This window comes from Macaca nemestrina, chromosome 12 (assembly GCF_043159975.1).
Source record: "Macaca nemestrina isolate mMacNem1 chromosome 12, mMacNem.hap1, whole genome shotgun sequence".
In the NCBI taxonomy this organism is placed as follows: domain Eukaryota; kingdom Metazoa; phylum Chordata; class Mammalia; order Primates; family Cercopithecidae; genus Macaca; species Macaca nemestrina.
The window spans coordinates 2,048,680-2,073,378 of record NC_092136.1 but is presented as its reverse complement, the minus strand read 5'-3'; the positions used below and the strand labels follow the sequence as shown (position 1 = coordinate 2,073,378).

Here is a 24,699-nt window from a genome sequence, read left to right as displayed (position 1 = left end):
AGATGGCGCCGTTGCGCTCCAACCTGGGCAACGAGAGCGAAACTCCGTCCCAAGAAAAAACAAAAACAAAGAAAATCAAAACAAACAAAAAAACCAGCAGGGGGGGCTCCGAGGTGCCTGCGACACCCAGGTGCCATCCGTGGTCCTGAGGCCCACCATAGGGAAGGGGCCTTTGCAGCTCTTTCAACCCCCAGCCCAGCTTCCAAGGAAGCCCAGGGCAGGGAGAAACCTCAGCGGCACCATCAGAGTCAGAACAGAGGAGCAGAAATGAGCAGGGAGTGGGGCCAGGGAGGCGTCCTGGAAGAGGTGTCTCCTGCCTTGCTGGCACCGAGCTCTCGAAGATGGGTCCATACTGGGCCCCCGCTGCCAGGGATGCAGATCCGGCCCAGTGCTGAAATATGTGCTCCTGGAGCCTCCCTCCTCTTCATGAGCCACAGGCTGTGAAAACCCCAGAGTCCTCCCAGGCAGCAAGTTTGTTTGTTTGTTCGTTTGTTTTGAGAGTCTTGCTCTGTCGTCCAGTCCAATGGCGCGATCTCAGTTCACTGCAACCTCTCCCAGCCAGCCAGTTTTCCTGGGGTAGGTGGAGGAGTCTTTGCAGAGAGATCGCCCAGGCTGCCTAGGCCTGCCGCAGAGTTGCTGTGCAACTAGGCAGTGTTTCTGTAGGACCACCAAAAAAGGTTTCGGCCCCCGTGGGTAGGGGAGGCAGGGGCAAATATCACTGGACGTCAGGGGGAGGATAAAATTGAACGTTTGTTAACATTGATTTTGTGCCAGAGGTGGCTACCCAGACCCATCCACTAAAGCGGTGAGGTTGGAAGGGAGAAGGGAGGCGTGAACAGGTCTGTCCAAGGTCATTGGCAGAGCGGGGCTGTGAACTGGGTTAGCCCCCAGGCCCCTCCTGCCCATCCGTCCTCCAAGCACTGATGTGTGAGTGGCACAGTGGGCCCCTCGGCCCTGCCAACCCCTCGGGCTGTGACCCTATAGCCTTTGAGGGGTGGCCTCACTTCCCCAGCACAGGCAGCCTGGCCTTCCCGTACCTCGATGGTGTAGGGCTCTGGGGCCACAATCTGGTGTTTTCAGGACTAGGTTGTGAGTTACTTCCTCCTTTTCTCTCAACTCCCAAGATTTGGTAAAGCGGCCCTGTAGCCATGGTCATCATGGCAATATCGATGTATTGGAAAGCAAGGTGCTTTCTGAAGTTGTGGATGTAATTCTCACACGTGGCCACAAGGTGTCAGGCTCGGGCCAGATTTGGAAATCTGCGCTTTACAGGTGGAGCAGGGTGGGGCTGGGAAGCGAGTTAAGAACGAAATTCAGCCCATCTGGGCTCATCCTAGGGACGCTGCCTCTGAAAGGGGATCCCAGCGTTCTACCCCGGGCCTCTCAGTAATAGATCTGATCTTATTTTCATGCTAATGTAGTAGTTTCCTCTCTTAGAACAAAACGGATGTTTCAGAAAGGTGTTTCCAGACCTATCCTGTGGCTTAGGCCTTAAGCTTTAGGCTGCTCACCAGGCCACAGCCCCCTGGGGTAGGAGACACCCAAAGGGAGGAATTCCTTTAGCGCCCCCTCCCAGTACTGTAATGCCAGGACAAAAGCAGGTAAGAGCCCCGGCTCCAAACACAGAGGCGCAGAACCCATGGCACCCCGACACTGTAGGGAGGTGTCCTAACTTTGCCCCCAGAGTCCCTCTCCAGAGTGCTCCAAATTGCAGAGTCCCCCTCCAGAGTGCCCCAAATTGCAGAGTCCCCCTCCAGAGTGCCCCAAATTGCAGAGTCCCCCTCCAGAGTGCCCCAAATTGCGGTGCCCAAGACCTTTGGGTTATGCCACTGTAATTCTAGAAATGGCCGCCAGGTGTCAGCATAAGGCCACTTAAGACACTAAATGGCGAAGGCTTGGTGTAGATTTCTGGGGGTTCCCAAGACCCTCATGCATGAACAAGGGTGAGCTGAGCCTCTCCCAGGCCTAAGAGGCAGTGGAGCAAGGAGGTTTTTCTATGTCGCGTCCCTCACTCCTGCACCACAGTTTTTGTCCGTTTTGCGGTCCCTCTCACGTGTCTCCATAAAGCATGCATACCCCCAACCTCTGCGTGGAAAATCTGTGGAAGGTAGTGCTGTGGGATCACAGCTCTCGCACCCCAACTCACTGACCCCCAATGCCTCTAGTCCTGTCTCGGTGGCACCATGGCTGAGCTGCTCCCCGGGGGCCCTTTCTATCCTGACCCCTTCTCCCTGCTCTCCTTCTGTTTACACACCCTGTGTTACAAGATCCTGATGGGATAAAATAGCCCCGGACTAGAGTGAGCTCCTCCTGGGCCCATCCAGAGATGGACTTTCAGTCCAGGGCAGAGTTTGGATTCAAGACACCATTGTGGGACTGGGAGGCTCCAGGTTGCCAGGAGTTTGAGCCGTGGGCTGCTTCCCTTTCAACCCCTTAGTTGCCCACCTCCTCAACCTGGGGACCCTTCATTCTGGGGGGCATCCCATGAAATCACTTCATCTGGCTTGGTGTCAGTCCTTCACTCTCTCTAGGTCCATCTGCAGCTTGGAAAGTCCCAGCCAAGTGTCTCCAGAGGGCTCTGGCTGTCACTCTTTGCAACATTTGGGCATCTCGCAGCAGATGCTGGGGCCCGCACGTGCTGCAGGGCCTCTAAGCTGTAGAGCTCCAAAGCAGAGCTAGAGCCAGCAGGATCGAGGGCTGCTTCATGCTGACTTCCTTGTATCTTTGTTTTGTTTCTTTCCCTGAGTCTTTGTTTTGTGTCTTCTCTTCTTGCAGGCTTGAGGAAGAGGTGTCAAATCCCCAGTAAGACTTGGTCTAATCCAGTGGGTGATTCTTTCTGAACCCTCCGTGAGCTGCTGCCAGCTCCGAGTCTGTGCTTTAGCTGGAAAGACTGTGAACCCATTCAGTGCTCTGGACCTGACAGGGTCATTAGCATCCCTCCCCACCCAAAAGCCAAGTGAAAACTCCCATTTTCCCTCCTCCCATGGGAGGGCATGGCTCTGGGGCATCTACATCTTATTTGAGACATCCCCCAACACACGCCAGATTTTAATGCCCTTCAAGTCTAATTCTCTTCCCTGTTGAAATCCTTGTTATCCCCACTAGATGTCCTATTCCTCCAGCTAATGAAGGGATTTAAGATGAGGGCTTGAAAGAAAAAGGGAAAGGGGACAATTAAATGCCAACCCAGGCTAGTAAGCTAAACACACTGAAGGTGGTTGGGGTGCATGGGTGTTGGGAGGGTGGGGACTGGTGGCTCTCTGGAAAGTACATGTCTTTGCCTCTTCCTGTGTCTTCGTGCCTGGTCTTCCTGCAGGCTTGGGGAAGAGGTTAGAAATTTCCAGTGTGATTTGGTCCAATCTGGTGGGTGCTTCTATATGAACCCTCACCCTGCTGCTGTCAGCTTTGAGTCTGTGCTTTGATTAGAAAGGCTGCAAACCTGTCCAATCACCCCATCCAGGAATGCCTGCGAGTGCCACTTGCAGCAGTATCATTAGAACTTAGTACCACACATGGACTGCACGAGGTCAGATCAGACATGAATAGTGAAGTGGAAAACCCCCAGCTAGTTCCCTTGTCCATGGAACATAGAAGGACATCACTGTACTAGGAACACCTAAAATCCAATTTTTCTGCTCATTCTTGAACCCTGCTTTTCCCCCCTTATTCCTCCACCATTTTACCAGTGCCACGCCCACCAACATTCCAGGGTGTCAAGTAACTGCCAAGTGTCACTCTAAGTAGAGCTACACCCACTCCCCACTACCTCCACATAGCCCCTACCTCCTGGTAGGCAGGGGGCTTCTGGCTTATACCCATGCCCACAGGCGCCTTTCTGCCAGGTCAGAGGTGGGCCAAACCTCCATCCCCTAATGCACCATGCCCTGGTGCTGGAAAGTGCCTGAGCCAGCTGCCCCAGCGGCCTCAGCACTACCAAGTTGGCACAAAGCTCCCCAAATTTGGAGGGGCTCAGGGAAAGGAGTGGAGGGGAAGAGGAGGTGAGGGGTGAACCCATCATTTCAGTTGGCATTTGAGCAGGTGCCATGCTCAGCAGAGATGAGGCTATCCCATCTGTAGGGGCTGCATTCACATGCACACTCTAAAAGTGCCCTTCGTTTCTCCAGCCTCAGCCTTGTCCCCCTCCTCTTCCTCCTCCACATCAACCCGGCCAGAGGGTCTGGACGCCACAGCCAGACCACCACCTGCTTTGGTGGCGACTGCTGATATTGGCCAGGCTGGCAGATCATCATCCAGGCAGTTTCGGCAGAGAGCCTTGGGCACCAGTGACTCCCCAGTCCCCTTTATCCGCTGTCCAGGAGCTGCGGGGATTGCGCAGAGACTAGAGTACAGGGAACTGGGCTCCCATCCCTTGAGTGTGGGAGAAGAGCTGCATTTTGAGTGTTCAGGCATGGGTGGGCCCGGAGCTTGGGGCAGCTGTCAGGATCCTGATTTCTGAAGGAGGGGAAGAATTTCTGCTGCTGGAGGGTCCAGGGCAGCCTCCTGAGAGCAGCCTCCACTTCGACTTCGGGGGTGGGGGGTGGCAGGGAAGCCTGAGAGCAGCCTCAGCTTGGCGGGGGTGGCGGGAAAGGCCACTGTGGAGAGGGTTCTTCTACAGGGCTGCACAAAGCCACTGAGGCTTTTGCAAGGAAAATAGGGTTTCCTTTACTAATTCACCAAGCAAAATGGGAGGGGTAGGGGAGGAGGGCCAGGCGGCTCTTCCCAGCGGGAGCTCACAGCTGTCTTCACAAGTGTAAAGGGAAGAGTCTTTCTGTGTGAAAAATTTCCTCCTATTGCATCCCCCACCCCATTCCCAGAGACAAACAGGAGACTTTGCAGAGGAGCCAGGGGCCCGAGATTCTGGTACAGATATTTTATTTATTTATATATATATATATATACACACACACACACACACACACACACATATATACACCATTTTAAAAGTAAAGCTTCCCTCTCTCCCACCTCCCTATGCCTCCTGACCACCAGCAAGAAATTGGACAGGAGACTGAGGAGAAAGGCCGGAAGCGGGCAACAATGCCCCTCCGTGTCCCCCCCAGGTTTAGCTTCTCTCCTCCTGATGGTGCACCTGGTCCCCCTTGCCACCCTCTCAGCCTCCCTGGCACACAGAGGGGCCTTGGGGCCAGGGCAGTTTCCCTGGGAATTCTCATTCATGCATGAAGTTTTTCTTTCTTGCGCCCTGGACCCAGACTCCTCAGTCCACCCAGGGTGGTGTCTGTGGGGAGCGGATTCATTTCCCCAGGAAGCACAGCCACCCCTCCCTCACTGGCCTCGTCAAGGCAGAGCTGTGCATCCAGTGGCTTTTGCCGGGCCCCCCTCCTTGTCTCCTTCCAAGGTGGGAGTGTTTGGAGGTGCAGGAGGCTTTCATATTCTGTGCTGTGACCCCTCAAGGTGGGCCATTTGTGGGCAGCCCTCCACCCCCAGTGCCAGGCGGAAGCCCACCCTGGCCCAGGACCTGGGCAGCCTGTCTAACAGAAGGATTTCAGCCTCTCCATCAGCACCAGAACGCCCTTTCTAGGCAAACTTCTCACCACTTCTACCTTCCCTTGGACTTTGAAAAAGGGAGCTCTAGGCAGGGGAGGGGCTCGAGGGGGAGCCACTGCTCAAATCCTGACAAGGTGATCTGAAGGCAGCCAGGGGAGGGGGATGGGACAGGGCTCAGGCTTGGTGTGTATGGGGGGGCTTTGCTTTTAAAAGAGACCGGCCGGGCGCGGTGGCTCACACCTGTAATCTCAGCACTTTGGGAGGCCGAGGCGGGTGGATCACAAGGTCAGGAGATCGAGACCATCCTGGCTAACACGGTGAAACCTCGTCTCTACTAAAAACACAAAAAATTAGCTGGGTGTGGTGGCATGTGCCTGTAGTCCCAGCTACTCGGGAGGCTGAGGCAGGAGAATGGCATGAACCCGGGAGGTAGAGGTTGCAGTGAGCTGAGATTGCACCAATGCACTCCAGCCTGGTGACAGAGTGAGACTCTGTCTCTAAATAAATAAACAAATAAATAAATGAGGTAATCTCAGCAACATCTTTTTGCTTTTCCCCAGGGGCCGAAGAGTCACCACTGAGCTTGTGTGGGCGGAGGTGAATTCCAGCCCCCAGCTCCAGGCCTCCGAATCGCTGCCGGCTCAGCCCCCTGCCCAGCCTGCCCCACAGCCTGAGCCCCAGCAGGCCAGAGTGGCCAGAGAGTCCAGTCCTGAGGTGAGCTGCTGTGGCCTGTGGCCCAGGCGACCCCAGTGCTCCCAGAACTAAGGCTGGCAGCCAGTCCCAGTCCCAGCCCCAACTGCAGAGGCAGAGAGGTGAGTGTCTCAGGCACCCTGAGGCCTCGCAGAGAGGGCCACAGGCTTTGTGCAGGGGTCTTCAGACTGGGATCGCCTGCTTCTGCAGCAGCTGTGGCTCAGAGAGGCTGGTGTGGATTGTGAGTCACACAGCTGGGATCTGGAGTTCTGTGGTGGGCTCCAGGTGTTTCCAGGGGCCAGAGCAGGTGTGGGCAGAGCAGGCTTCCTGCAGTCTCCACAGCACTGAGGTCCTGGCAGGGGAGCTCCTGGGAGAGGAAAACGGGCAGAGAAGGGGAGAGGGGCAACAAGAGAGTGGGCAGCCAAGAGGGAGAAGATAGGCAGAAAGTGGATAAAGGGGGGAAAAGGGGAAAATATATCAGTTAGGAATAATCTGGAAACCCAAGGAAAGCTGGGCTCTGCTGGGGGCTGTGAGACCCCTGGGTTCTCCCCGCCCCAGGCTGCTGGCCGTGGGGTCTTGCACCAATAGCCTAACCTTTCTGTCTGTCCCTATTTGTCAAAGTGGGTGACAGTCTCAGGACTCCTGGCTGTTCAGAATTGAGGCAATAACCAGAGGCCTCTGAGCAAAGGGCCTGAGGGGCTCCGGCGTCAGGATCCCATTGTGGTCAGGAGCCTGCGGGGCTTCCTTTGTGTGAGGAGGGTGGAAGGTGGCTAGAAAGGCCCGGCCAGTGGCCTCTGCCTCGGCCGGAGGGAGCTCTGTGGGGGTGGCCGCACCCATTCACTGGTCAGGCACTGGGGTGACGGGGGAGGTTCCAGGACTTGGGGAGCACTGGAGGTGGAGGCACATGGATTGGAGTCCCTGCACCTGCCCCATGACAGGGGCCTCCCTCGGGGCCTGCAGGGAGGGACCCAGCAGTGGACTCCTCAGGCTGGTTTGCCCAGATAGAAGCCAGGAGCGCTCTTTCAAAGCTGTCTTCAGCTTAGACACTCAATAAAACAGTAACACAGTGGCGCCATCTCAGTGCTTTGGAGCGTGTACCGTCTGAACCCCTCTCCCAGGGCCCTCTCCCAAGCACCCCAACCTGGACCCATATCCCCCACGTACTTTTGGCTTTGGGTGGGTCGAGCAGCCTTTGGGTGGTCTGTGCTGTCTGGCGTGGAGGCTTCCAGTTTGGGTCCTCCGTCGGACTTCCCAGTCCAGCCGAGCTGACGCCAGCAAGCGTGTCCTTCGCCAGAGAGGGGAGCGAGCGCAAGGTCAGCGCCCTGCAGGGGGTGACGGAGGGGCGCTCTGAGGACCCTTGGAGAAAGGAACTGGGTTTGTAAACTGCTGGGCTTGGTCCCATGGACGGGTGAGCGGTGAGCTCAGAGCCAGAGCCGGGGAGGAAACGGGAATGAGAAAGACCCACCGCAGGCCGGTGAGCGAGGGGATGTGCGGCGGCCACAGGCTGAGGCTGGGGTATGGGCCAGGCTCCGTGGGGTGAGTCTGAGTCCTTGAGGGGATGTTCATTCTCTGTGGAAATTGGGTTTGCCAGTGGAGAGGAGACCAGCGCTGCCCTGGTGAGGTGCTGGGTCAGGGCTGGGGGAGGGTACTGCTTGGGGCTAAAGTTCTTGCCAGCCAAGCTCTGGGCGAGAGGAGACCCCAGCCCCCTCCCAACACCCTTGGACTGCTGGCGGGACCCTTCCTACCTCCGGGGGCTGGAAGTAGTAGGGAAGGAGCCGGTCTTGGGGAAGAACCCGGATGCTGGTCTTGGCTAGGGGGGAGCCGGTGTGCTTTTTGAGTCCCAGGGCGACCGGGGTCTGCCCCAGCCTCCAGCTTGCCCTGGTCACTTTTGACTAAATAAGGAGAGTACTCAGCAGGCAGCCCCGTGAGGGAGGGGGAACATGTGTGTCCCCCTACTTCCCCACCTGCTCCTCCCTCCCTACAGGGCCACTACACCCTGCTGTGGACACCCCAAGGTGACCTCAGCCTTCTTCCTACCTCAAAAAGTCCAGGCATGTGTCTCCAAGCATGAGTGGTGGCTCCTTGGGGGAAGGCACCTCTGCAGGGTAGAACAAGGGGAAGAGACCCCCAAACAGGTCACTAGTGTAATTGTCCCCAGCACCCCCAAAGAAGAGGAGAGTCCACAACTCGGAACTGGGGCTCTCCCCCAGTGCCCATCCTGTCCCCAGCCTGGGAAGCAGGCGTGGAGGAAAAGGAGTGGGGAGCCCAGAGCTGGCCCTGGGGGCCCTGGTTTTGTCAATGACAGGAGCCTCAGCAACCTAGTCTGCTCTCCCAGGATCCAGGTTTGCAGACAGGCACTTTTCAAATGCTCCTCACCTCCAAATTTACAAGTCACCTTGCAGAGGAAAACATTAACACAGTCGGAGATTCTCTGCTGGAGGCTCCCTGTTCTATAGACACGGGCCGGAGCGGCCAGAGAGCTGGGAAACCGGGAGGCTGCAGAAGGCTGGTGGGAAGGGGGCCAGTGATGGGTGGGGGTAGATGGGCCAGATGTTCTTGGAATGGGACTTGGGGGTGATTGATGCAGACAGAAATTTGAAGGGGACATTCCCATATGTCTTGTGCTCTGGGTGGAAAATGGACTGTTTTTCATGGTGGGGGGGGTTCTCTCCGTCTTGCCAAGCTAATGTGAAAGAGATGCCTCACCCTGCCCAGCTCCCCACACCTGTCCAAGGCTGTTAACTTCTGCCTCCCCAGTGCCAGGCTTTGAGATGCCCCCCTTCTAGCGGGGGTCCTCCTATGGGGTGACAATGGTGACAAGCAGTGCCCACTGTACTTGCCCCAAGATCCCACACCATTCTGCTGGTCCCCAGCGGTGCCCCCTCTCTGGCAGTCCCCCCACCCACCCCACAGGTCCCCTTAAGGCCACTGCCCCATCGCCCGACATTGCCCAACGCCAAGGGGTGACCTTGTTCCTGCTGACGGTGCGGTTGGGCGCCTGCACACGGGTTTAATATTTGCCTTTAAGGAACTGGGCTTTCCCCAGCCTGAGTGGACAGGCTTTCCCTGAAAATTCGCTTGGAGAGAACGAAAAGAGACGCCTGGCACCCCAGCGGCGTGCAGTCCTGCACCCCCCTCCCCACCGGCCCCATGTTTCTCATTTTCCTCCCCACTTCCTCTCCTCTTCAGTGTTACCCAAACAAAACTGGTTTCACCCTTGTTTGGTGCTGGCGAAGGCCCGAACGGCGCGCGCAAAGCTCCGAGGCGGGCCGGGGGTGGCCGCCGGGGGTGCTCCGGGCCCCCAAGCCAAGCCGGGGACTAGCCTGCCCCCGGTGGCGGCTCGGCCGCGGCTTCGCCTAGGCTCGCAGCGCAGAGGCGAGTGGGGCGCAGTGGCGAGGGGAAGCCTGCGGACCTCCCACGCGGGGACCGAGCAGGTAGCTGGGAGTCCCGGGAGCTCCCGGGAAGCAGCGTGCTGGTCGCTCCCTCGCGGCCTTTGGGTTTCTTCCTTCCACCCAGACGCCCGCTAAGCTCGGGCTGCCGCCACAAACGCGCTCTCCGTGTGGAGAAGGCAAAGAAAAAGAAAAGAAAGAAAGAAAAAACCCAAAGACCGAAAAGCAGAATTTCAGCCGGCCGTGCGCGCCAGGGCGCTCCGCGCTACCTGCCCGCGCCGCCCGCGCTCGCGTTCCCCGGGGAGGGCGCCAGTGCTCCGCACGCGCCCCAGTCAAGGTGAATCCCGGGCAGCGCCTTCCTTCCGCGACCCGGGAAGCTTGAGCTCAACAATTAGCCTTTGATCCTGGGGGATCCCAATCCACGGAACAACTTCCCTGCTTTCCCCAAACTCGGACATTTTACTTGTTCTGGGATCCTCTAAATTTAAGCATTGCTTCCCAAGTCTTCCAAATATATTCAGCACTTCGACGGGTCACAAGAATTTTCTTGGACATTAATTTCCGGGGACGTCAAAACACACCAGCCCGGGCTGGCTTTTCCAGACTTACACTATGTCGCCTGGGTCCCCAGATTTGCTTTCTTCCAGGCTCTGGACAGTTTTATACACCCCTCCCCAGGTCCCACAGATTTACAGACTACTAACCCGGGTTCCCTAATTTTAAAGACGAAGCCCTTGGTCCGTGGTGGTCGCGCTGACCGATTTGCCTGGTTCCCCAGGATGTGGACAGTGCCCTTTCCACACTTGGACATTGTTCCCCAAACAAGTGGACCTTCCCCCCATAATTTTGAAAATTAACTCCAGAGTCTCCTAAGCTTACTGTTTCCCCCACATTTCCGCCCCATTCCGCGCCCCCACCCCACCCTTCCCCTTCACCTCAGCATGGGACATTTGCTACTTAGTTCTGCAAATCTATTCGCGCTAACCTGGGTTCCCTAAATTTTACACGTTGAATCCCAAGTGCCTCAGGACACTGAGCAGGGCTGGAAGGTTGGAACCCTCAGAGTATGAAAATTCCTTCCCATACCTTCCCCCAAATTCGGGCATTACACCCAGAGCACATTCAATCCTTTTCTGAATCAAAAACGACCTGCCCTCTGATTGCCTGAGTTTCATAAAATGGAGAGATTTCCCCAATGATTCCCAAAACCTATTGAGAATGTTGTGGGTGTGTGAGTCACAAAGCTTTGCGGCATTAATGTCTATGGCTCTATACGCTGCTTGGCCATGAATCAAGTCCGTTAAGCGTAGACACTGCCACTCAGGTCCCTGGAACACACTGAGCAGTTACCAGGAGGTGCTCAAGTGTGACCCAGGATTCTCCAGGTCCCCCAAATCACACAGGGTCTCACCGGTCCCTCTGGGCTAAACGAAGCACAAAAGAACCCCTTGGGCAGAGGCTATTTTTATTTCTGTTATGCCAGGTGTTGCTAACGGCCCCAGTTCCCAAACATTCTGAGCATTTTCTCTGCATCACAACATTGACTATTAAACAATTCTCTGGGTCCCAGGAGCTTCGCCACAAGAATCTTGCTTTTCCAAAATTCAGGCATTGGTCTGAAACCCCAATGGCCAGGATCACACTGGACCCTCTTCCTGGTCCCCCATACTTGGATGTTCTGGACGCCGCTCTCCAGGCCCTCTAGAAACATTCGGCATTGCCCTCGGATCAGAGGAAGGCACCGATTTCTTGGGCTCCGACAACCCACTGAGTCATCTGAAAGTTAAGCAATATTTCCTTCAAACACACTGTACACTCCCTATCACAAAATCTGAAAATTCCTAAGTCCTAAGACATAGGAACGCTGAATCTCCTTTCTCGAAAACATACATACCTAAAACGTACAAGTCCTCCAAGGACTATGAGTGACTTCCCTAGATCTTTAGATTCAAAAACGATTTTCCTGGAGCCCCCAAATTGAGGTATCATCTCCCAGCCTTCCAAGCAAATTGAGATTTTTTTCCCTTCACAAAAACAATTGAGGTATTTTTTAAAATACTGATTTATGAGTCTCCTGACTTTATGATCCCTGCCCTGGGTCTCCCTACATTTAGAAAATGTTCCATGGACCCCCAAAGCACACTAAAAAATGTCCCTGGGTCCCAGAAATCCCAGGCATGAAAAAACCTGTGACCTGTAAGTTTCCTAGCTACTAACCAGGTTCCCAGACATTTAGATATCAAATCTCCATTGGGTAATTTCCAAGTGTCCCAAAAACCTGAAACGTGTTTCACTGGGGCTTCCCTAAATGCAGACACTGTCCAGGAAAATATATAGTATTTTTCTTATTTACCGAAAATGAACTAATGGAAATAATTTAAAATTTGACATAGAAAAAGAATACTGATTTTTTTGTTTGTTTTCCCCAAATGGACTGATCACACTCCAGGCTCCCCCAAAATTTAGACAGTGCTTTCTTCCATCTCTAAAGGGCATTAAAATGTTTCCCTGAAGCCACAGTAATTATGAAAGTTACTTTTCTCCGCATGCTGCCAACGTCCAGGCGACTAACTTGTATTCTTAAGATGTGAAAATTAATCTCAGCTTCCCTCTAACACACCAAGAATGTGTTTGGATCCCCAAAATGTGTCCCTTGCTTTCATCTGCCAATTTTAGGCAATGTGCCTCTTAGGCAAAACTCCCAATTTCATATGGAGAATTTCCTTTAACTACCCCTCCTCAAAAATTGGTCTGGGATTTCCTGGGTCCCCCAAGCTAGCTGGCCCCTATTTTAGACCTCTTTCTCTATGTTCCCAATTGCATGGAGCAAGTTCCCTCATCCCCCAAACCTGTAATCTATTTTTGTAGAGTCTCAGGTTTAGTCATTAATCAAGGTTCCCACATTAACGGAGTCCCCGGGGTCTCCTCCTCCAGGACACCCATTCGCTAAGCCCGCAAGGCAGAAAGAACTCTGCCTTGCGTTCCCCAAAATTTGGGCATTGTTCCCGGATCGACGGCCGCCCACTGCAGCTTCCTCAACCCCGTGCACAGCGGGCACTGGTTTCGGGCCTTTCTTTCTCCTACGAAGTCCCCAGAGCAACTAGGATTTGGGAAATTTCTCTCTAGCGTTGCCCAAACACACTTGGGTCGGCCGCGCGCCCTCAGGACGTGGACAGGGCTTCCCTGCGTCCAGGAAAGCGACCGGGCATTGCCCCCAGTCTCCCCCAAATTTGGTCATTGTCCTCGGGTCTTCCAACGGACTGGGCGTTGCTCCCGGACGCTGAGGACTGGCCCCGGGGTCTCGCTCACCTTCAGCAGCGTCCACCGCCCGCCACAGAGCGTTCGATCGCCCGCCGCCTGAGCTCCTGGTGCGCCCGCGATCGCAGCCTCCAGCCTCGCGGTGAGCTCCCCGCCGCGCCGGTCCCCGCTGCCTCTGCGCCCCTGCCCGGCTCTCGGCCCTCATCTGCTGCTGTCCCGCCGGTGCTGGCGCTCGTATCCGGCTGCCGCCGGAGAGGCCGGCGTGGGGCACGGGACCCGGCTGCGGACTTGAGGCTTGGCGGCTGCGCTCGCTCCGGCTGGGCGCCCCGAAATCCGCGCCACTTTCGTTTGCTTATTGCAAAGATCTCATTTGTGGGGAAAGCGGCTGGAGGGCCCCTAAGTGGGGCGGGCAGGGGGCTGCGGAAAGGGACGCGGAGGAGAGGCGCTCCCGCCGGGCGGTAAAGCGTCTCTAGCCCGCGGGCCTAGGACTCCGCCGGGAGGCGCGCGCGGAGCGCGGGCGAAGTGATTGATGGCGGAGCGAGGGGGGCGAGGGGGGCCCGGGGGGCGCGAGTTTCCGCCGGCGGCCCCTTCCCCTTGACCAGGCTTTGGCGGCGGGGGGCTGGCGGGGTGCGGGATTTTGTGCGTGGTTTTGACTTGATAAAAATCACAGTGCTTTCTTACATCGTTCAAACTCTCCAGGAGATGGTTTCCCCAGACCCCAAAATTATCGTGGTGACCCCCGAGACTGAACTCGCGTCTATGCAAGTCCAACGCACTGAGGACGGGGTAACCATTATCCGGATATTTTGGGTGGGCCGCAAAGTCGAGCTACTTAGACGCACCCCGGTGAGCTCGGCCATGCAGGTAGGATTTGAGCTGTGTTTCCCGCCCTGATTCTCTCTCCTTTGGCGGCCGGAGCCTCGGCAGGCTACAGGCCTGGCCCAGATTCGGCCTGGCCCAGCCGGCCTTCCGTGCGTCCCGCACCTGGCGGGGGCTCCGGGGCTCCGGCGCGGCACCGGGGGGCGCTCGGGATCTGGCTGAGGCTCCAAGCGCCGCGTGGCCGGCTCCTCCTGCTAGGGCAGGTGGCGGCTGCGCGCCCCGCCTGAGCCCAGGGGCCCCCTCCGCCGCAGCAACCAACAAGGATCCCCCGATCCAGCCCCGAGCCACCTGCATCTGCACTCAGACGGGGCGCACCCGCAGTGCAGCCTCCTGGCAGGGATCTGGGATCCTGCCTGCCCCTGCCTGCCCGGAGACCCCAGCTCACGAGCACAGGCCGCCCTGGCACCCCAGAAACCCTAGATGGGGCCCCCGAATTCTCTAGAACGGGCATTCAGCATGGCCTTGGCGCTCTGCGGCTCCCTGCCCCCCACTCAGCCTCGTCCCCGCGCACCCCCCAGCCCCCGCGACCGCCGCCCCCCCCAACCGGGGCCCCAGGGCCCCAGGGCCCCCAGCCCGCGCCCCCCGCCCCGCGCTTGGCTCGGGTTGCGGGGGCGGGCCGGGGGCGGGGCGAGGGCTCCGCGGGCGCCCATTGGCGCGGGCGCGAGGCCAGCGAGGCCCGCGCGGGCCCTGGGCCGCGGGCTGGCGCGACTATAAGAGCCGGGCGTGGGCGCCCGCAGTTCGCCTGCTCTCCGGCGGAGCTGCGTGAGGCCCGGCAGGGCCCGGCCCCCCCCTTCCGGCCGCCCCCGCCTCCTGGCCCACGCCTGCCCGCGCTCTGCCCACCAGCGCCTCCATCGGGCAAGGCGGCCCCGCGTCGACGCCGCCCGCTGCCTCGCTGCTGACTCCCGTCCCGGGCGTCGTCCGCGGGGTCGCGCTCCGCCGGGCCTGCGGATTCCCCGCCGCCTCCTCTTCATCTACCTCAACTCCCCCATCCCCGCTTCGCCCGAGGAGGCGGTTCCCCCCGCAGGCAGTCCGGCTCGCAGGCCGCCGGCGTTGTCACCCCCCCGCGCTCCCCCTCCAGCCCTCCCCCCGGCGCGCAGCCTCGGGCCGCTCCCCTTTCCACGCTGCGTCCCGGAGCGGCCCCGGTGCCGCCACCGCCTGTCTCCTCCCGAGGCCCGGGCTCGCGACGGCTGAGGGCTCCGTCGGCCCAAACCGAGCTGGGCGCCCGCGGCCCGGGTGCAGCCTCCACTCCGCCCCCCAGTCACCGCCTCCCCCGGCCCCTCGACGTGGCGCCCTTTCCTTCGCTTCTCTGTGCTCCCCGTGCCCCTCTTGGCATCTGGCCCCGGCCCCCGCTCTTTCTCCCGCAATCTTCCCTTCGCTCCCTCCCGTCCCCCCCAGTTCCCAGCCTCAGACTCCCTCCCCCCCTCACGCCCGCCCTCTCGCCTTCGCCGAACCAAAGTGGATTAATTACACGCTTTCTGTTTCTCTCCGTGCTGTTCTCTCCCGCTGTGAGCCTGCCCGCCTCTCGCTGTCCTCTCTCCCTCTCGCCCTCTCTTCGGCCCCCCCCCTTTCACGTTCACTCTGTCTCTCCCACTATCTCTGCCCCCCTCTATCCTTGATACAACAGCTGACCTCATTTCCCGATACCTTTTCCCCCCCTAAAAGTACAACATCTGGCCCGCCCCAGCCCGAAGACAGCCCGTCCTCCCTGGACAATCAGACGAATTCCCCCCCCCAAAAAAAAAGCCATCCCCCCGCTCTGCCCCGTCGCACATTCGGCCCCCGCGACTCGGCCAGAGCGGCGCTGGCAGAGGAGTGTCCGGCAGGAGGGCCAACGCCCGCTGTTCGGTTTGCGACACGCAGCAGGGAGGTGGGCGGCAGCGTCGCCGGCTTCCAGGTAAGCGGCGTGTGCGGGCTGGGCCGGAGCCGGGGCTGGGGCGGCGCGGGCTTGCGCCGGACGCCCGGCCCTTCCTCCGACTGCTCCTGGCCCGGGCCTGCGGGGCTCGGCGGGGCGGCTGAGCCCGGGGAGGAGGAGGAAAACGGGCGGCTGCGGGTCCCGTTCCCTGCGCGGAGCCCCGCGCTCACTCTGGCGGTGGAGCTGGGGGTGGGGTGGGGTGGGGGCGTCGGGAAGGGCCAAGGGAGGTGTGAGCTGTCTGCAGGGGCGACTTCCTGGTCGGTCTGTGGGTGCAGGGGGTGCTGCCGAACATGTGTGATTCGTGCCTTACGGCCCTGGCCTCCGGGGTGCTGGGTAACGAGGAGGGGCGCGGAGCCGTAGAAGCCCACCCTGGTATGTTGGCGCGGTGCCAGCGAGACCGCGCGAGGAAGACGGGGTGGGCGGGGCCAGGATGGAGAGGGGCCGAGTTGGCAGGAGTCATGGCAGACGCCACATTCGCGATATCTCCCCCACACCCCCTCTGGCTCTGTCCGCAACATTTCCAAACAGGAGTCCCCGGGAGAGGGGGGAGAGGGGGCTGCTGGCCCGAGGCTAAGAAGGGCAGAGCCTTCAACCCAGAGAGAGGCCGGGGCCCCTGCCCAGTGGGCAGCGTGGAAGTTTCCATACAAGGAGGTGGGAAGGAGACCCCCCCTTCACTGCCCTGTGCAGAGATGAGCTGGGGGTGCAGGATGGGAGCCCATGGCACTTCGCTACGGGATGGTCCAGGGCTCGCGGTTGGGGGTGCAGGAGAGAAGAGACTGGCTGGGAGGAGGGAGAGGGCGGGAGCAAAGGCGTGGGGGAGTGGTCAGCAGGGAGAGGGGTGGGGGGTAGGGTGGAGCCGGGACTGGGAGGAGTCGGCTCACACATAAAAGCTGAGGCACTGACCAGCCTGCAAACTGGACATTAGCTTCTCCTGTGAAAGAGACTTCCAGCTTCCTCCTCCTCTTCTTCCTCCTCCTCCTCCTGCCCCAGCGAGCCTCCTGCTGAGCTGTAGGTAACCAGGACTGTGGACTGAGGACACCCGCTGCCATCCCACTCCAGCCTGAGGCAGGGCAGCAGGGGGCACGGCCCACGCCTGGGCCTCGGGCCCTGCAGCCGCCAGCCTGCTGCCTCTCGGACAGCACCCCCCTCCTCTCTCTTCCTCTGCCCCTACCCCCACCTGGTCTCTGCTTCCTCACCTGCTCCTTCCCTTTCCGTTCCTTCCCTTCGGCCCCCTGCTTGCCCAGGTCAGGGCTTTTCCTGGGCCCTCACCTGCTCCGCACCGCGGCAGGCATGCTTCCTGCCCTGCTTTCTGCCGGTCCCCTGACCCGGACCTCCAAGTTCGGAGTGGTGGGGCTTGTTGCCGAACCGCGGCGAGGGCTTGAGTGGCCAGCTGGCCGAGTGTGCTCTTATAATTTGGAAGCGGGTGGCAGAGGGGGCGGTGAGGGGACTGGCTAGGGTCCAGTCAAGGAGATGACCAAGGAGGCTTTCGGATCCTCCGTGCGGCTGCCCACTGCTCTTTAGAGAGGGCATGCAAACTTGTGCTTCTGTCCCATTGCCTGCTCAGTCGCTCACATAATTTATTGCATCAAAAACTCGCCTGGGTCTGTGGAGGGAAGGCTGGGGCTGCCCGCCTGGAGGGCTCCACCTTCTGCAGGGGTAGGGCCAACTTGCTGTGGTGGCCCCCGGCCTCCCACCCCGGAGTTGGTTAGCGGCCCTGTGGCCCTGCAGCCTGTGGAGGGGGTGTGTCCTAAGACTGGCCTCCCCTTCCAGATTGCACTCAGGGGAACCTGTTGTCTGACTTCCCAGGTGGCCTGAGCTGGTCTCTCCAACTCTCAGGGGGAGAGTTTGGTAGCGCAAATGGGGAGATGTTCTGGAGGCCCCGGCTTTACTGGTTTGATCTGAGGCCTGGAAAGGAGGCTCTGGGCTTGTGTGTGTGTGTGTGTGTTTGGAGGTACACATAGCAGACTGGAGTTGGAGAACTGGGTGACTGGGAAAACAAGGTTTCTAGAAGCATGGGTGGTGTGGTTGTGCTAACCACTGGAGTTCTGAGCCAGGCCTGGCTCAGCGGCAGACTGGAAAGGTGGAAAAGCCAGGGGAGGGGGTGGGACTGGCCCAGCGGGACTGGCCTGCCGCTTTGAGGGGGATGGTCCTCCTGGACCCCCCCTGCTCAGCTGGGGGTTGTGGGGAGGAAGGGACTGGTCCTCCTGGATGCACATGCTCTGTGGGGTGGGGTTGTCTGCCATCTTGGCTGGCGCTGGAGGCCTGAGACGTGGTGATGGGCCCCTGGGCTGGCCCTGCCCCCATGGTGTCATAGGACGGAGGCCAGGTCGGGTGTCCAGCCTGGGCCCCTGCAGCTGTGGGTGCCGCCAAGCTCCTGCAATAATGACCACGGAGATGGTCACTCGTCGTGTAAAATTACTAGTGCTTCTTGCAAATCGAAGGAACTGGGCCCTTTCTGCGTGCTTCCAGACACTTCATTCTCCAGGTGGCCCTGCGCCCTCAACTCGGCATTGTGACCTATGTGTTACTTTTGTAATGAAAATAATGTTTATAGGAAAGCCATGCTTTAAATTTTTAATTGAATTTGTAGGTTGGCCAACGGCCTCTGGTTTGGGAGGGGCACCTTTGGCCTGGGGCTTGGCCTGGCTGCCACGCTCACACCACTTCTCTCCCGCCCCCAGATACCAATGGGAATCCCAATGGGGAAGTCGATGCTGGTGCTTCTCACCTTCTTGGCCTTCGCCTCGTGCTGCATTGCTGCTTACCGCCCCAGTGAGACCCTGTGCGGCGGGGAGCTCGTGGACACCCTCCAGTTCGTCTGTGGGGACCGCGGCTTCTACTTCAGTAAGTAGTTGGGAGGGGCTTCCCCAGACCCGGTCAGGCCCCTAAAGTGACAGGTGAGGACGCCCAACCTCAAGCCAGGGGAGCACACTCCTAGGTCAGCGGCCCAGCCCCTGCTCGGAGACTCCGACCTTCCAGCTGCGTTTCTGAGAACCTGCAGGGTCCCAGGGCATCCACACCAGCTGACTTTCCCTTCACAAGCCTCCTTCGAAGGGTGGGCCAGAGGTGTCCCCTAGACGTCGGGAGCACTTACGGGGGTCTCCCTTGGGGTCAGAATTTCTGTTGGGGGCTGTGAGCTCCCGCTGCGGAGGCGCCGCACCCCTAGGGCAGGGCTTCAGGCTCTGGAGGAAGAGCTTGCCTTTCTTCCTGCACCTTTTGGACATTTTGACAAGGGATGCGCGTTCAGTGAATAATCAGAATTAAAATCAGTAAAGTGATTTATAGAATTAAAATCAATAAAACAAGTGCAGTTGGTGGGTGGCAGGGGTGAACGGTGCATGCGCCTCCTTGGGCCCCAAGGCCGCCATGGAGGGTGCCCACCTGCTGACCTCAAGGACGATTCAGCCTTTCCTCATGTTTCTCTCTTGGTTTTCCGGCCTGGGGGTTGGCGGGTGGGTGCACAGCTCATTGTGCTTGAGACCCCGCCCCCAGATGGGGGGCTGGGTGGATGCAAAGGCAGGCATGGTGCCTAGGCATGCCTGATGGGGCAGGGGAGGGGCCACTTCTCGCTGGCCGGGACCACACGGCTTATTCCATCTGACACTCACCACGTCTCATCTTTACCACTTACTACTTACTCACGCTGTGCAATGGACTCACAGGATGCAAATGCACTTCAAAGCTTCTCTCTTAAAAGTTCCTGCTGCTTGACTCTGGAAGCCCCTGCCCGCCCTGGCCTCTCCTGTGCCCTCTCTCTCGCCTGTCCCATTTGGGGATAGGAAGTGGCACTGCAGGGCCTGGTGCCAGCCGGTCCTTGCCCAGGGAGAAGCTTCCCTGCACCAGGCTTTCCTGAGAGGAGGGGAGGGCCAAGCCCCCACTTGGGGGACCCTGTGATGGGGCTGCTGCTCCCTCCTCCGGCTGATGGCACCTGCCCTTTGGCACCCCAAGGTGGAGCCCCCAGTGACCTTCCCCTTCCAGCTGAGCATTGCTGTGGGGGAGAGGGGGAAGACGGGAGGAAAGAAGGGAGTGGTTCCATCGCGCCTCCTCACTCCTCTCCTCCCGTCTTCTCCTCTCCTGCCCTTGTCTCCCTGTCTCAGCAGCTCCGGGGTGGTGTGGGCCCCTCCAGCCTCCTAGGTGGTGCCAGGCCAGAGTCCAAGCTCAGGGACAGCAGTCCCTCCTGTGGGGGCCCCTGAACCGGACTCATATCCCACACATTTTCCAAATCACCCCAGTGTGGGCCTTTGGTCCTGGTGGTGTCTGTCTGGCCATGGGACCAAGAGCTTGTGCCCATTTTTCATCTGAGGAAGGAGGCAGCAGAGGCCACGGGCTGGTCTGGGTCCTACTCTCTTCCCCTCTCACTTCTCTTCTTCCTGGGACGCCTCTGCCTGCCAGCTCTCACTTCCCTCCCCTGACCCGCAGGGTGGCCTCATCTTTCCAGAGCCTGGCCTGAGGGCAGGGGTGGTTTGCTCCTCCTTCGGCCTCCTGGGGCAGGGGGCAGCACGGTGCTAACATGGCTCTCTCTGTGCTGTGGGACTTCCAGGCAGGCCCGCAAGCCGTGTGAGCCGTCGCAGCCGTGGCATCGTTGAGGAGTGCTGTTTCCGCAGCTGTGACCTGGCCCTCCTGGAGACGTACTGTGCTACCCCCGCCAAGTCCGAGAGGGACGTGTCGACCCCTCCGACCGTGCTTCCGGTGAGGATCCTGGGCCCCTTCCCCACTCTCTAGAGATAGAGAAATAGGGTTTCGGGTGCCCAGCATTGCCTGTGGCCTCTGGGACCCCTTGGCCAGGGACAAGGACCCGTGACTTCCTTGCTTGTTGTGTGGCTGGGGAGCAGTTCAGACGCTGGCTCCTTCTGTCCCCCTGCCTGTGGACGTTAGCTCGAGTTGCTGATCAGTCACGGGGGTGACCTGTCAGGTCAGGCGGGTGGCTCGGGCGGAAAAGCGTGGAGAGCAGGCACCTGCTGACCAGCCCCTTCCCCTCTCAGGACAACTTCCCCAGATACCCCGTGGGCAAGTTCTTCCGATATGACACCTGGAAGCAGTCCACCCAGCGTCTGCGCAGGGGCCTGCCTGCCCTCCTGCGTGCCCGCCGGGGTCGCATGCTCGCCAAGGAGCTCGAGGCATTCAGGGAGGCCAAGCGTCACCGTCCCCTGATTGCTCTGCCCACCCAAGACCCCACCCACGGGGGCGCCTCCCCAGAGATGTCCAGCAATCGGAAGTGAGCAAAACTGCCGCAAGTCTGCAGCCGGCACCACCACCCTCCAGCCTCCTCCTGACCAGCGACGTTTCCATCAGGTTCCATCTCCAAAATCTCTCGGTTCCACTTCCCCCCGGGGCTTCTCCTGACCCCAGCCCCCGTGCCCCGCCTCCCCGAAACAGGCTACTCTCCTCGGCCCCCTCCATCGGGCTGAGGTCCACAGCAACATCTTCAAACATGTACAAAATCGATTGGCTTTAAACACCCTCCCTCCAAATTATCCCCAATTATCCCCACACATAAAAAATCAAAACTTTAAACTAACCCCCTTCCCCCCCACCACAACAGCCCTCTTAAAAATAATTGGCTTTTTAGAAACACCAGAAAAACTCAGAAATTGGCTTTAAAAAAACAACAACCAAAAAAAAAAATCAATTGGCAAAAAAAAAAAAGTATTAAAACGAATTGGCTGAGAAACAATTGGCAAAATAAAGGAATTTGGCACTCCCCACCCCCCTCTTTCTCTTCTCCCTTGGACTTTGAGTCAAATTGGCCTGGACTTGAGTCCCTGAACCAGCAAAGAGAAAAGAAGGGCCCCAGAAATCACAGGTGGGCATGTCGCTGCTACCGTCATCTCCCTTCTCATGGGAATTTTCAGGGTAAACTGGCCATCCCAAAATAGCAACAACCCAGACTGGCTCCTCACTCCCTTTTCCATCACTAAAAATCACAGAGCAGTCAGAGGGACCCGGTGAGACCAAAGGAGGGGAGGACAGAGCATGAAAACCGAAATCCATGCAAATAAAATGTAATTGGCACAACCCCACCCCCAAATCTTATATCTCAATTCCCATCCTAAAAAGCACTCATACCTTATGCATCCCCGCAGCCACACGCACGCAACACACAGCACACACACACACACAGCAAACACACACAGCATACACGCACACACAGCACACACACGCACATGCGCACACACAGCACACATGCACACACAGCACACACAGCATACACGCGCACACAGCACACACAGCATACACGCACACAGCACACGCACACAGCACACACAGCATACACGCACACAGCATACATGCACACACAGCACACGCACACACAGCAGACACGAACACAGCACACGCACACAGCACACGCACACAGCACACACAAACACAGCACGCACACAGCATACACGCATACACAGCACGTGCACACACAGCGCATATACACAGCACACACATGCACACACAGCACACACACGCACACAGCACACACACACAGCACACACACATGCACACACAAGCACCCACCTGCGCACACACATGGGCACACACGCACACCCCCACACAATTGGATGACAACAATAAGCATATCTAAGCAACTGCAATATCTCTACGGATTAGGCCAAAGTCCCGCTAAGATTCTCCAAACTGTTTTCATGGTCTGAGCCCCGCTCCTGTTCCCATCTCCACTGCCCCTCAGCCCTGTCTGTGCCCTGCCTCTCAGAGGAGGGGGCTCAGGTGGTGCCTGAGTGTGCGGCCCGCGGCGTTTGGGATGCGCCCATAGGGTGGGCGGGGTGTGTCCCAGGCGTAATTCCATCTTTCCACCATTAGAGAGGTGCCCTTGCGAGGCTGGCCTCGTTGGCGCCTGTCTCCGCGGCCCCCGCAGTGTGAGCCACGATGCTCCCCATGCCCCACCATCCCGATACACCTTACTGTGTGTCGGCCCAGCCAGAGTGAGGAAGGAGTTTGGCCACAATGGAGATGATGGTAGCCGAGCAGACATGCCCCCACGAGTAGCCTGACTTCCTGGTGTGCTCCTGCAAGGAAGATCTTGGGGAACCCCCACCGGAGCACACTTAGGGATCATCTTTGCCCGTCTCCTGGGGACCCCCCAAGAAATGCGGGGTCCTCAGGAGCCGTGCACTGATGCGGGGAGTGTGGGAAGTCTGGCGGTTGGAGGGGTGGGTGGGGGGCAGTGGGGGCTGGGTGGGGGGAGCTTTGGGGTAGGAAGTGGTCCCTGGAGATTTTGGATGGAAAAGTCAGGAGGAGTGACGGCAGACTTGCGTAGAGAAATTAGGAACCCCCAAATTTCACGTCAATTGATCTATTTCCCCTCTTTGTTTCTTGGGGCATTTTTTCCTTTTTTTTTTTTTTGTTTTTTTTTTTTGATCCCTCCTTAGCTTTACGCGCTCAGAAACCAAATTAAACCCCCTCCCTATGTAACAGGGGGGCAGTGACAAAAGCAAGAATGCACGAAGCCAGCTTGAGACCATCACGTCCTGCCCTCCGCCATTTATCGCCCTGATTGAATTTTGTTTTTATCTGTCCCTGTTGCTTGTGTTGGGTTGAGGGTGGAGCCTCCTGGGGGGCACTGGCCACTGAGCCCCCTTGGAGAAGTCAGAGGGGAGTGGAGAAGGTCACTGTCCGACCTGGCTTCTGGGGACAGTGGCTGGTCCCCAGAGGTCCTGAGGGCGGAGGGGGGAGTGGGAAGGGTCTCCTCAGGTGTCAGGAGGGTGCTCGGAGGCCACAGGAGGGGGCTTCCGGCTGGCCCAAGGCTGGCCAGAGGGGAAGGGGTTGCAGGTGTGTAAACAGAGGATTCCATCAGGCTGGTGCAGGGTGGCCGCCTTCCGCACACTTGAGGAGCCCTCCGCTCTCCCTCGGTGGCATCTTGCCCGCCCCTCAGCACCCTGCCTTGTCTCCAGGAGGTCCGAAGCTCTGTAGGACCTCCTGGGGGCAAGGTGGGGTGAGGTCGGAGAGTAGGGAGGTCAGGCAGGTCTGAGCCCACAGAGCAGGAGAGCTGCCAGGTCTGCCCATCGACCAGGTTGCTGGGGCCCCGGAGCCCGCGGGTCTGGCGATGCCGACGCAGCCACCACCGCGGCGCCTAGGGCTGTGGCAGGGACTCGGCGTCTGGGAGGCTTACCTCGCCCCCACTTGTGCCCCCAGCTCAGCCCCCCTGCTCGCAGCCCGACTAGAAGTCTAGAGGCCCGAGGCTTCTGGGTCCTGGCAACGGGGCTGGCATGACCCCGGGGGTCGTCCATGCCAGCCCACCTCAGTCGCAGAGGGTCCCTCGGCAAGTGCCCTGAGAGTGGGCCATTCGGAACATTGGACAGAAGCCCAAAGAGCCAAATTGTCACAATTGGAGAACCCACATTGGCCTGAGATCCAAAACACTTCGAGGCACCCCAAATTACCTGCCCATTCGTCGGGACGCCCACCCACCCAGTGTTACATTCGGCCTCACCAGAGTGGGTGTCCCCGGGGCACCTGCCGATGGACCCCTTGCGCCCCCAGGTTTGCAGCTCTCCCCTGGGCCACTAACCATCCTGGCCCGGCTTCCTGCCTGACCTCCATGCCTGGTCGTGGCTCTCCATCTTATCTCCTCCCCGTGTCCCCAATGTCTTCAGCGGGGGCCCCCTCTTGGGTCCCCTCCTCTGCCATCAACTGAAGACCCCCACGCCAAACACTGAATGTCACCTGTACCTGCCGCCTCAGTCCACCTTGCGGCCCGTGTTTGACTCAACTCAGCTCTTTTAACGCTAATATTTCTGGCAAAATCCCATGCTTGGGTTTTTGTCACTAACCTGTTAACGCTTGCAATCCCAATAAAGCATTGAAAGCCATAATCTTCTGAGTGTTCCACTCTTTGACTAGGGTACCGGATTGCGGGAGGGAGGGAAGGGGCTGAGCACCTGGGAGTGGGCAGAGGGGCATAGGAGAAGAGGGGAGGGGAAGGAAAGCCTTAGGGGTGTGGACACCTCCCTCTGTCCCCTGATCACACACATGGGAGAAACGAGAGCGGTTGGAAGCCAGACTCATACTCATGGTTGTGCACCTGAATCCAGGGGGTCTGGGACAGTTTCAGGCCCCAAG

At 58.8% G+C, this 24,699-nt stretch overlaps 2 protein-coding genes across 3 annotated transcripts; one reads left to right on the top strand and one right to left on the bottom strand.

Moving 5' to 3' along the window:
* Window positions 1-6,361: 6,361 nt before the first annotated feature.
* On the bottom strand, window positions 6,362-13,324 carry LOC105469785 (putative insulin-like growth factor 2 antisense gene protein; the record flags this gene model as incomplete). The annotated part of the gene is given in 5 exon segments (XM_071075882.1): window positions 6,362-6,562; window positions 7,360-7,517; window positions 8,160-8,173; window positions 12,894-13,137; window positions 13,139-13,324. Coding segments are annotated over 5 exon segments (723 nt in total), but the record flags the coding sequence as incomplete, so codon positions are not given.
* LOC105469784 (insulin like growth factor 2) lies at window positions 12,880-24,452 on the top strand. Of its 2 annotated transcripts, XM_011721308.3 has the most exons (5): window positions 12,880-12,984; window positions 13,542-13,706; window positions 18,315-18,477; window positions 20,174-20,322; window positions 20,616-24,452. In XM_011721308.3, the coding sequence occupies exons 2-5, from the start codon at window positions 13,545-13,547 to the stop codon at window positions 20,850-20,852; spliced, it is 711 nt and encodes a 236-aa protein (XP_011719610.1). In that variant the 5' UTR covers window positions 12,880-12,984; window positions 13,542-13,544; the 3' UTR covers window positions 20,853-24,452. The 2 variants fall into 2 exon arrangements, with proteins under 2 accessions (XP_011719610.1, XP_011719615.1); XM_011721313.3 differs by lacking the exons at window positions 12,880-12,984; window positions 13,542-13,706 and adding an exon at window positions 14,834-15,615.
* Window positions 24,453-24,699: the final 247 nt, after the last annotated feature.